General features: G+C 48.4%; 1 protein-coding gene across 1 annotated transcript; it reads right to left on the bottom strand.

The window, feature by feature from the left end:
- Nucleotides 1-6,386: 6,386 nt before the first annotated feature.
- LOC123108495 (uncharacterized) lies at nucleotides 6,387-7,479 on the bottom strand. Its single transcript, XM_044530273.1, has one exon. The coding sequence runs from the start codon at nucleotides 7,288-7,290 to the stop codon at nucleotides 6,670-6,672; it is 621 nt and encodes a 206-aa protein (XP_044386208.1). The 5' UTR covers nucleotides 7,291-7,479; the 3' UTR covers nucleotides 6,387-6,669.
- Nucleotides 7,480-12,715: the final 5,236 nt, after the last annotated feature.

Genomic DNA, 12,715 nt, shown 5'->3' with positions numbered 1-12,715 from the left:
AACACTCAGATGGCCAATGACATCCTCCACAGAGAATTCACGCCTCTGATGTTTCAGAGTGGTGGCAAAGTTCCTCCAGGAATTAGGGAGCTTAGCGATTATGCAGCCCGCGACAAACTTGCCCGGTAACTCGCACTTGAGAAGCTCAAGTTCCTTAACAATGCATATTATCTCATGAGCCTGCTCCAATACAGGACGGTTTTCAACCATCTTGTAATCGTGGAACTGCTCTATAATATACATCTCGCTCCCTGCATCGGCGGCCCCGAATTTAGATTCGAGCGCCTCCCACAAGTCCTTGGCGACATGCACATGTAAATATGCGTCGACCAGTTTATCTCCGATCACGCTAAGAACTGCTCCGAGAAACACAACGGTTGCCTCCTTGAACGCCTTCTCCTGTTCAGGAGCAATCGTTCCCGTGGAGACACCGGTGACCCAAAACACGTTCATAGCCGTGAGCCATAACGTGGTCTTAGTCTGCCAACGCTTGAAGTATGTACCGGTAAACTTATCCGGTTTCAGTGCAGCGGCAAAACCACTTGCCGAGAAATTCCTACACATAATAGGTTTTTGGATTGTTGAATAAATAGGCAATTTCTCGATTAAATTAATCCATGAGTAAATCACTAGCATGGCATTGACTAAGTTGTTGACGTACTGACTCTGATCTAAACATGCACGTACTAAGCAAACAGTAGACAAATCTACACATACTGCTAGTACTGCTAATATGAAAATAATCAGGAGCGGGATAAACGAGTTATACCCTCCAGTAGGCCACGCAGAGGCCGCGGCTTTGGTGGCAGCAGCGGCGTCCTCGGCGACCTTCTTGTCGGCTTCAGCTTTCTCGGCGGCGGCACGGTCGGCGTCGGTGGACATGGTGATGACGAAGGCGACGCGGACGTAGAGGAAGTAGACGATCGGAAGCGAGCAGTCGCGTAATCGCTGCCCAAAAACCTATTCGCCCCTCACCCCGTACAGGAACCAGAAGGGCGTGGTTTCGGAGACCTGCTCTCCCGTCGACCGTGTACGTGGCGGACGGGATGGAGTCACCGGCGGCAGCAGCAGCAGAGGAACGACGGTGGGCGTGCGCGTGAGCATATGTGATCTGTTCGTGGCGGCTAGGGTTAGGAGACACCGCATACTTATAGGCGCAGCCGCGTGGAGAGACGTGGGCTCGACCCACGTCCGAGGCCGTGACAGCCCATGATCCGACGTCTCAGATCGTGGCCCAGCTGCCAGAAAACTCTCCGTTAGTGACTGGCAAAAATAAGCGCGTAGGTGTGAGCTCGGCTCGGCTCAATCCCGCAACCCGCGGCGCGTCGTGACGAGGCGTGGCGTGGCGAGGCGGGCGGCGGAGGAGGAGTGCGCGAGGGCCTCTTCTCTTCTCAAGCTCCAATAGCATGTAGAAGAGAAACCCTTATAAACCACTCCAACTCTCCTTCCACTTCCGGGGTGGGACTAAACTTCCCACCACACCTAGTGCCATATAACCCACATGGGCCCTTAGAGATTTTTCAGAAATTGCAATATGGGCCTAGAGCCCATCTCAGATTTCAGCACCAACGCCATCATGGGGCGGTGCAACTATCTTCTGCACAACCCTTTCACCAAGGCCATCGTGCCGCTCCCTGGGCTGGACTCTGTCATTGGAAAGGTCTCGGACAGCTTCGAGATCCGCAAGGTGCTCATGCGGTCTGACCAAGATGATCTCGTCGCCGTGACGACCAACAACAACAACTATCCCATTATCTTGTGTCGTCCAGGAAAGTCTGGTGTATGGTTGCCCGAACGGGGAGAGATGCCCTATTACTCCGTATTTGACGTTGCTTTTCTTAACGGCGATCTCTACGGGATCACTGTTCAAAAGGAACTTGTTGTGATGTGCCTTGACGTGGATGAAGATGGTATACCTGATGTTATAGGTGTTGAGTATGTTGTTGGTGGTGACAAGGCGTATGCGGAAGACGATGGAGAAGCATGGAGCGGTGAGGAGCTGGAATACTGGGAGGCGTCAAGCCCCAACGAGAAAGGTGAAGATGATGGTGAAGTGTCAAGCAATGCTGACAAAGCTTCAAGTCTTAATGTGGTGGTGGGTGAAGAAGAATTCGGTGTCATGGACTGGTCTGACTATGATAATGCAACAATGAACAAATATGAGAACGGGAAAGATACATTCGAGGACAATGCCCATCAAGAAGTCGTGAGCAACGAAGGCAAAGAAGATAACATGAGTGTTGAGTGTTTTATCGGTGGTGATGAGGTGGAAGACGATGGAGAAGTGTGGAGCAGTGATGAGGAGGAGGACGTTGTGGAATACCATGAGATGTCAAGCTACAACGAGGAAGATGGAGACGAAGGTGAAGTGTCGAGCAATGACATCAGAGAAGAGGTGGGTTACAACGAGTTGTCAAGCCTTAATACGGTGGATGAAGAAAAATTCACTGTCATAGACGGGTCTGGCGATGATAGTGCAATAATGGACAAATACGAGAACGAGAAAGATACCTTCAAGGACAATGCCCATCAAAAAGTCTCGAGAAACGAGGGCGAAGAAGAGTCGGGGAGCGACATGGAGTTAATTGTCCTAGATGGTCTTTATGAGTATGATATCAATGATGAGGCAACATGGCAACTTGTGGATGACGAGACCAATTATTACAAAGGTGGTTGTTTGATGCCAGAGTGTTGGGAGGATGAAGAGGATTACGAGTACGATGGCATGCCATGTGAACCGAGGGACTACATAATGACCACTAGACATCTCATCAAGTCGAATGGCAAGCTGCTCATGCTAAGGAGGAAACAACATATATCACATTTACTCAACAACTCGTCCACGCTCGAGGTGGAGGTCCTAGAGGCAGACTTGGATACGGGCAAGTGGGTGCCAACGAACGTGACAGGCACACTCTACGTAAGTAAACGTCACTCGAGATACATTGCTGCAGTTAGTGACGAGGATGAACTGATATGGTACTTCGTGAACAAGCATGACGTGATGGATGTAGAATCTCAGACCTCCGAAGAAAGAATAGGGAGTATGTCGACATGGTTTTTCCCGCAAGAGCTTGTTGTTTGATACACACCAATGCTTTTTCACCATCGACAATGGAGAAGTCGATTAAGTGCAGCACATGTAATTCTTACATTGCTTTGTTTGTTTTATCTGTTTTTACTGCTCGTTAGTATCTCTCTAGAAAGTATTTAACTTTATGGAGAAAAATTGGACACCACCAGAAATTTGAGTCAGGTGTAAAACAAAAAAAACTGAAGGAAAGGTGTGAGTATATTGCATCGTCAGATTTGCTTGTTGGGCTATCACCCTTCATGGGGGCCTGTGTGACGCATGTAGTGAGCAATAATAGGCCAGCGTTGTCCGAAGCAGCCATACATGGGCTGACACATGGTGCGGCCCATTAGCAGGTATAGCTTGTTTTTTCTTTTATATAAAATCTCTAAAACGTACATATATTGTTTGTGAGGAGACTTTTAATACATACGTACCTCACTATTTTTATATAATCATGCGAAAAATAAGAATCAAAATGTTTACGTATACCAAATAAGTGTCTGTGTATTTTATAAAACATGTCCATATTTGTTTTTCAACATTGACATATGTGGAAATAAATATCCTTGTATTACAAAAATAAAATTTTCACATATATCAAACTAAAACTTTGTGTATTCAAAAAATGTTGTAAAAAAGGTCTAGTGTATCGAAATATTTAAGCGTGTATAAAACATGCACTCCAAAAAAATAAAATATTTTTGTGGAGTCTTTAAAAATAAGCTGGTATGTGACAAGAAATGTTTATAAAATAAAAGAGTAGCTCACGTTAAAAATGTCACGTTTTCCAAAAGAAGTGTTATGCATTTGTCAAATACGTAGAAGGCTTAAACTAAACTTAATCTTGTCAACTGTATTCACTATATATATTATTGCGTTTTATCATATACATTTGTTATCATATAGAACCAACATTTTTCTATGCGCGTGCACCTAGTAAGACTCTGGTTGAAACAGATTTATATGTGATTTGGATGTGTTTTATGTTTGAAGTCATTAAAAATCCCAATTTTTTTAAAGAATACCAGTATAATTTGTTTAACAGTCTTTTGTAGTATGGAGTATAACATTTTTACATGTGGCAATGTAAGTTAGTATCAAACAATTGGATGGTAAAATTGTCTATTTTCAACAATTGTCTGTGCTTAGGACATTATTACGTTTTGCTGTTGTACGGGCACCAGCGCCTTGTTGCTCTTCGTCTCGGAGAATATAAGGGTGTTGGTGAAAAGCTTGACCAATGATTCTGAATGCACTGTCCAGTAGTACACACAAAAATAATACAGTAGGACATAGGGATCTGAATCATACAAACATTTTGTGGGAGGTAGCCGTGAAGCAAGCCGCAACTGGGCGACAAAAACAATTCCCAAAGTGTAGTGTAGGTGCGCTACCAACCCCACCACACCACTGTTGGAGAGGAGAGGAGGAATGCAAGCATGATTGGGCCGGGATACCTGAGCCAAGGTGAGAGGCCAATTGGGTTCCATCTCTCTCAATTATAGTTCTATGGTACTCCACATCCCATGTGACAATGTGGGAGGAGCTGAGATGATATAATTGGTGCCCACTGATTGAATTGAATAAATACAAGCAAAAAGTTGCATCATGCTGCATAGTATGCTGGTGTCAAATTCACAACCACCCTCCCCTAGCAGCAGATGCCAAGCTAGCTAGTGTGGGTGTTTTATACTTATAGTACTCCCTCCGTTTTTAAATATTCCCTCCGTCCCAAAATTCCTGTTTTCTTAAACAAGAATTTTGAGACGGAGGGAGTATTTGTATTTTTAGAGATTCAAATGGACTACCACATATATACGGATGTATATAGAGTTATAGACAGATATATTTTAGAGTGTAGGTTCACTCATTTTGCTCCGTATGTAGTCATTTGTTAAAAATTTTAGAATGACAAATATCCTACCCTCATTTTGCTCCGTATGTAGTCACTTGTTGAAATCTCTAGAATGACAAATATTTAGAAACGGAGGGAGTACATGTATCTATCTATCTAGGGTGCATGGTTGGTTGATGATGGATGATGATGTGCTAGTGCTGCTGTTGTAGGGTTTATAGAATGAATGATTCTGCATCGCTCAGGGCATCTCCAGCCGTTCGGCCCCCCAGGGCGCCTAAATAGAGCGGCCTGGGGACGTGCCGGCGCTAGTTCCCGCTCTCAAAAAACGCCGCAAATCCGGCGATCGGACGTAGTCTGGCGTTACAAAAAACAGAGCGCCGCACGCCGCAAGTTCGCGTGCGCAATGATTCACTCAGCGGGGTCCTCCTCCTCCTCCTCGTCCTCCTCCTCCTCCTCCTCGGGTTCCTGCGCGTCCTCGCCGTATACGTAGCCGAGCTCGGCCTCCATGTCACCGCTGAGATCCACTACCTCGGTCGGCGGTGACTGCTCCGCGTCGCTGAACTTCCACCCTCCACTCGGCGTTCGACAGGCCCGGTGGCTTCGATGGCGGCGCCCTCGGCTTCCTCTGCTTCGGCTGGGCCACGGCGCCAGTCGCGGTTGCCGCCGTGCGAGGCATGGCGTACTTCTTCGGCGGCATGGCGGCGACTGGAAGGCGAGCGGGAGGGGGTTTGACGGGAGAAAGGGAGAGAATGGCGGGAGGAAGGCGAGCGAGCGGGAGAGATGCGAGGAAAAAGCGTCAAGAAACGGCGGGAAAAGGCCCTCGGGTCGCCTCCAGGGCGGGCCCACGCGCCTTTTTCGCTTGTGCCGGCTCCCCAAGCACCCCCCCAGGGCGCCGGGTTCGGTCTGGGTCCGCCGGCACCAGTTTTGCCCTGAGCCGGCGAAAAACGGGATTCCGGGAGCGTGACTGGGGCATTTTTTTTACGCCGGCGCGGCAAAATCGCCTGGGAGGACCTGTTGGGGACGCGGCCGGAGATGCCCTCATGTCAAAGTCATGCCTTCTTCTTCTTTAATCAAGTGCCTAGTTTGTAGTATATGTGCCGCCATGTTGACATCACACTCTCACAATGGGCTTAGCAGAGGTAAGTATTGTTTGGGACCTTGGCTGCCACATTGAGGATAAAATACTCCCTCCGTTTGTAATTACTTGTCTCGGAAATGGATGTATCTAGAACTAAAATATGTTTAGATACATCCATTTCTGCGACAAGTAATTCCGAACGGAGGGAGTACTATTTACTGTATGTGTGGATTGATTCCAGATGCATGAAACCAATACAAAACTCTTGCAGATCTCGATCCTCTGAGCTTTGGCAGATACTGTAAGTTTTGTGAATTTTGGTATATAATTTTGCAAGTTTTGATGAATAATTTTCAGTCAACAGCAGCAAACACTCGAACAAATGAAATTGAATGTATTGAATTCAATTCGGGCAGTATCCAGAGTTTCGGACATGAACAGAGGGTTTTGTTTGGTCACTCTGAAGACCAGACCAGACCAGATGGATGCAGGGGAGGATGCATGGCAGCTGCTGGAATGGCAGGAGCTCATCGATTAGGACGCGCGCCAGTGATCGACGGGGATTAATGGATGTTGACCATCATCGGTGGCTGTGGATCGCGCCGGCCGGCCGGCCGGTATGCAGGCATTTTCTTCTTGTTGTTGTTGAGATGAGATTCAGAGGTCGAGGAAGCCGGTCTGGCGGAGCACGGCGTTGCGGACGCGGCAGAGGTCGCGCCCCTTGAGCGTCCGCCCGGCGCCCTCCAGCACCGACGACGACCGCGCGTGCCGCCGCGCCGCCACCACGTGCGGCGGCACCATCTCCTCCCCGCCCTCCTCGTCTTCCTCGGACTCCTCTGCCTCCTTGGCGCCGCGCTTCGCCTTGTCCCTGGGCCTGGCCGCCTGCCCCGGCCACACCGGCACCCTCACCGGCGCCGACTGCCTCGGTGTCGGTGTCGCGGCGCCGTGACCCGGCCTCGAAGGCACGGCCAGGGCCATCCCCGCGGGCAGCTGCTGCCCCTCGACGCTGCCGCCGTCGCCCTCGGCGAGGAGCGACGACAGCCCGAAACTCTGTGGCACGGCGTGCGCCGAGCGGCGCCGCGCGCTAGCGCGCCGCGGGGCCACTGCGGCCTCGGCCACCGGCGCGGCCTCCCACCCGTCCACGTCCCCGCCGCCGGCCGGCCACATGACGTCGCTCTCGTCCAGCTCGAAGCAAGCGCCGTCGTGGCCCGCCTCCGGCTGCTTGAGCAGGCCAAGAAACCGGAACGCGCCCGCTCCAGGCGACCTCGGCATCTCCATCGACCGGCCGACCGTCACACGCTCACACCAAGCCCGCCTCAGCAAACAAGAGCTATCTCCCCGTGATCCCCCTCTCCTCGCCGGACGCCGGCCACGGCACGCCACGCTCCCGGATAAGTATTGGGTCTGGCCGCTACCGCTAGCTAGTTTTAATTGCCACGCTCGGCCTCGGGTTCACCACGCTTTGGCTATATAAAACCGTGGGCTTTGTGGGGCTGGGGCTGGAACTGTAGAGGAAGGAAGGAGAGCGACGGTGGTGAGCCACCCCACCGGAGGGGGAGGGTGGGCCTGAAGAATCCCTTCCAGCCAGGTGGATGCATGCAGTTGGGATTCTTTCCTGGATTTGGATCCACTCTGCTACACTTAATCAGTAGGAGTAAAAATAAATGGTGATGAGATCTTTATTTGTAGCCTAGTCATTTACACCACGTTCCGCAATGCAATTCTAGTGGTGGAGTGCGAATTATTTGGTGCTCGTTTTAAAAAAAGACATATTTAAAAGTTTCAAAAAAAAAACCCGTGGAAATTTGCTTTGTTCATCACTACAGATCCATGGAATTTTGTTTTGAAAAAAAAGTAATTTGTAAGCTGTACGAAACAACAAAAATTCTGGCCCAACAAAAAAAAGAGGCCCATTTGAAATTACATATTTGTCTTTTTTCTTGTACTCCACGAGTGAAAGTAAAATGTTATACTACTTCTTCAACATTGTTAGACCCTGATAAGTTTTAAAATGAAATTGATAAAGGAGCTATGTGCTACTATCTTTATCACTTATCTTGTGGCTCTGGTGATGATGAAAATACTTTGGAAGAACTTAACTTGGTATAGTGAGCCTAGCAGTCCAATACGATTGCTTGTATTTCTCTGGAATTGAACTAGCCCTTGGGATTTTACATTTACATAATATACATGTGTGTTTACAAAAAAAAATTAGGCCTTTTCTTTTGCTTGTGCCCGTGCACCAATTTTCATGAGAAGTTCTCCCTTGTTTTCGACCTATTACTCAATTCGCAGGCCATGCGCATGTTCCTGGATACTCAATTTGTTCAAATAAAATACTACATCCATTCCAAAATATTGGATGTTTTTGTAGGCTAGTTTAGCTTCCAAAACGTCATATATTTTGGAAACTTGTCATCAAAATTATATCCAAAATATATGTTATATGTCAAATTGTCAAAGATTTTTTGAAGTTACTTGTGAGGTTTCAAAACATATAATTTTCATCGCAAATAATATATGTTTTGTTAATGAGTCAAATTGCGGACCTAGAAGCGCACACACACACGTGCGCCCGGACGGAACTGATACTTGGTTGGTGCTGGGCATGTCCAAGTAGACACCCCCCCCCGCGCGGCCCCCGCGTCTTCCGCTACGGGAGACTCGGGCGGCGACTAGGGTTTCCCCGTCGCGCCGCCGCTCCCTCATCCTCCCTCCCTCGCCGCCACCTGAGAAAGCCGCCGGATCCGCTCGCGCGGCCGCCCGTGATGGTGGCGGCGAGGCCTCGGTCGCTCCTTTCCTCGAGGCCGCCGTCGGCGGTGTCACGAGGTTCGGCATGGATGTAGGCGTCCTCGTCGGTTGCCTGGTAATGCTCCTCGGTGGCCTGTCGGTTTACTTGATGCCTCTGCTGCCTTTCTTCAGTAACTTCACCTGGTGGTTTTCCTGCAGCTCTTAGGCGTTCTAGGTTGTGGCGATGCGCCAGTCGCGGAGTGCTCGAATGTTCAAGTGGTGATGTGCTACGGCTGCTCCAGGTCCCGAAACTGGCACGTCCCCTGCTCTAGGGTGACACTAGTAGAAAAGGGGTCAAATATGAGACACATTAGTCCCGGTTTGTAACAGAACCGGCACTAATGTGTCCATTAGTGCCGGTTCCAATGGCTAGGCGGGAGGAGCTCTTTAGTACCGGTTCGTGGCGAACCTTTAGCACCGGTTCGTGCCACGAACCGGTACTAAAGAAAGTGGTGGCAGGATGTTGTCAGAGTGGGGCCCCTCCAGCACCTTTAGTACCGGTTCGTGGCACGAACCGGTACTAAAGGTCGTCCTATATAAACCCTTCGTCCACCCGCACTCTGTTCTTCCCCCTCTCCCTCTCTTCTGTTCTTCCCTTCTTCCTCTCGAGTTCATCACAAATTTTGCCCAAAATTTGTCAAGATTTGCAGGCCCCCATCCATTCAAATGATCACAAAGGTTAGCAACTTTGTCCTTTCATCTCTCATTGCTAGATTAGCTCTTGCATTGGTTTATATAGTGATTAATTGTGGGTTTTAGTAATTTGGAAGGAATTATATGTGGTAGTATTTGATTTATATGCAAATTGAGGTCAAAATAACACTTAGTTTGCATATGTAGGTGTGGTTTACTTAGTGCTTTCTAAATCTCCGTCGTAACCACCGTCGATCGCCTGCACCATCCCGTCGCCGGCACCACCTTGTGGTGAGCCTCTTGTTCATGAAATTTTATATAAAAAATTGATGTTTGTGTGATTTGGATATATAGTTACTCGTGTAATTATCTTACCCGTACGTTGTTTGTTATACATAGTGCCATGGTTTTGATATCCGTCCCCGTCGGCCCTCGTCCTTGTTATGATTCGGATGTGATATATTCTCTTTTAAAACTATTTGTTGCATTTCGTGTTTATGACAAATTATGCCCATCAAGTTGACATAGATATTTTTATCTAGGAGGTATGTGAACCGGAAATTCCAACCGACCCTATTGTCGAGAGGTTAAATTTAGTTGAAAGAGAAAACGAGTATTTGAAAGAAAAATTGAAAAGAATTGAGGGGGAGAAGATGGAATTGGAGTTGCATGTTGCCGATGTCGTCGATGATCACAAGATCAAGATGGAGAAAATGCGCTTGAAGATTAGAAAGATTAGAAAATATGCCATTGATAGTGAGGCTTGGTATCATTATGCTGTTGGATCAATTGTTACCTTAGTTGCGATCTTGATCGCATTTGTTGTTGCATTTAAATGCTTTAGCTTGAGAGTTATTTGTTTGTTGCATTTAAGTGTTGTATGAACTATATATATGTATGAACTTGTATTAATTTGGTCTTTTCGGTGTTGTGTAATGAAGATGAGCCGACAATGGATGTATGATGACCGATGCTCTCCTGAGTTCATTAATGGCGTGCATACTTTTCTGCGTGCGGCTGAGGCAAACAAGCGGGCGGATGGTTTTATGCCTTGTCCATGTGCTGGCTGTAAGAATGGTCATAATTACTCTACGTCAAGAAACATTCATGTCCACCTGTTTGATTCCGGTTTCATGCCCCACTATAATGTTTGGACCAAGCACGGAGAAAGAGGGGTTATGATGGAAGACAATGAAGAAGAAGAGGACGACGACAGCTATCCTGGCCATGGGTTCCCTGAATACGATGATACAATAATGGGGGAAGAAGCTGAGCCGGTAATGCAGGAAGAAGCTGAGCCGGCAATGCGGGGAAGAAGCTGAAGAAGAGGCATCAGATGAGCCCGTTGATGATCTAGGTCGGGCCATTGCCGATGCAAAGAGAAACTGCGCAAGTGATTTGGAGAAGAAGAAGTTGCAGCGCATGTTAGAGGATCACAAAAAATTGTTGTACCTGAATTGCGTAGGTGACAAGAAAAAGCTGGGCACCACACTGGAATTGCTGCAATAGAAGGCAGAGAATGGTGTATCTGACAAGGGATTTGGAAAGTTGCTGGTAATGATAAAGAATATGCTTCCAAAGGACAACGAATTGCCCGAGAGTACGTACGAAGCAAAGAAGGCTATCTGCCCTTTAGGGTTAGAGGTGCAGAAGATACATGCATGCCCTAATGATTGCATCCTCTACCGCGGTGAGTACGAGGATTTGAACACTTGCCCGGTACGCGGTGCATTGTGCTATAAGATCAGCCGCGATGACCCTGGTGATGTCGAGGGCGAGTGCCCCAGGAAGAAGATTCCTGCCAAGGTGATGTGGTATGCTCCTATAATACCACGGTTGAAACGTTTGTTCCAAAACAAAGAGCATGCCAAGGCGATGCGATGGCACAGAAAAGACCGTAAGAAAGATGGAAAGTTGAGAATAACCGCTGACGGGTCGCAGTGGAGAAAAATCGAAAGAAAGTATGGGAAGGAGTTTGGAGATGACGCAAGGAGCGTATGGTTTGGTCTAAGCGCAGATGGCATTGATCCTTTTGGGGAGCAGAGCAACAACCATAGCACCTGGCCTGTGACTCTATGTTTGTATAACCTTCCTCCTTGGTTGTGCATGAAGCAGAAGTTCATTATGATGCCAGTGCTCATCCAAGGCCCTAAGCAACCCGGCAACGACATTGATGTGTACCTAAGGCCATTAGTTGAAGAACTCTTACAACTGTGGAATGGAACAGGTGTACGTGCGTGGGATGAGCACAAACAGGAAGAATTTGACCTAAAGGCGTTGCTGTTCGTGACCATCAATGATTGGCCTGCTCTCAGTAACCTTTCAGGACAGACAAACAAGGAATACCGCGCATGCACGCACTGTTTGGACGATACCGACATTATATATTTGGCTAATTGTAAGAAGAATGTGTACCTGGGACATTGTCGATTTCTTTCGAGCAGGCATCCCGTAAGAAAGAAAGGCAAGCATTTCAAAGGTGAGGCGGATCACCAGACGAAGCCTCGCCACCGTACTGGTGCTGATGTACATGATATGGTCAAGGATTTGAAGGTGGTCTTTGGAGGGTCCTGCGTAACACCCCGGATGTAACTTTCCCTATTTGTACTCCAACTCTTGTCGTTTCCGGCGTTAAGTTATTTTATTTTCTCGGGTTCGGGTCTTTGTCTCCGTGTGTTGTTGTCTTTGTCATGCATCTCATATCATGTCATCATGTGCATTGCATTTGCATACGTGTTCATCTCATGCATTCGAGCATTTTCCCCGTTATCCGTTTTGCATTCCGGCGCTTCGTTCTCCTCCGGTGGTCAATTCTACTTTTCTTTCGTGTGTGGGGATTAAACATTTCCGGATTGGACCGAGACTTGCCAAGCGGCCTTGGTTTACTACCGGTAGACCGCCTGTCAAGTTTCGTGCCATTTGGACTTCGTTTGATACTCCAACGGTTAACCGAGGGACCGAAAAGGCCTCGTGTGTGTTGCAGCCCAACACCCCTCCAATTTGGCCCAAAACCCACCAAACTCTGCTCCATGTCCTAGAGCGTTCGATCACGATCGCGTGGCCGAAAACCGCACCTCATTTGGACTCTACTAGCTCCCTCTATGCCTATATATAGACCCTTCCGTTTTCGGATCTCCTCCTCCCCCGAAACCCTAAAATCCCAGATCCGCCGCTCCGGACGTGTCCGGGGGAGCCGGACAACGTCCGCCCGTTGCCGCCGCCAATCCTGAGCCGCCACCTGTCCCGCGCCGACCTCCCACCGCCGCGGCCCGTCCCGGCC

The sequence above is a fragment of the Triticum aestivum genome, chromosome 5A (assembly GCF_018294505.1).
Source record: "Triticum aestivum cultivar Chinese Spring chromosome 5A, IWGSC CS RefSeq v2.1, whole genome shotgun sequence".
Classification (NCBI taxonomy): Eukaryota; Viridiplantae; Streptophyta; class Magnoliopsida; order Poales; family Poaceae; genus Triticum; species Triticum aestivum.
Note: the sequence above shows the minus strand (reverse complement) of the source record. Positions and strands in the feature narration are given on the sequence as shown.

What these genes read in the sequence shown, in the direction of transcription:
- LOC123108495 (XM_044530273.1), bottom strand. Translation starts at nt 7,290, where the DNA reads ATGGAGATGCCGAGGTCGCCTGGAGCGGGCGCGTTCCGGTTTCTTGGC.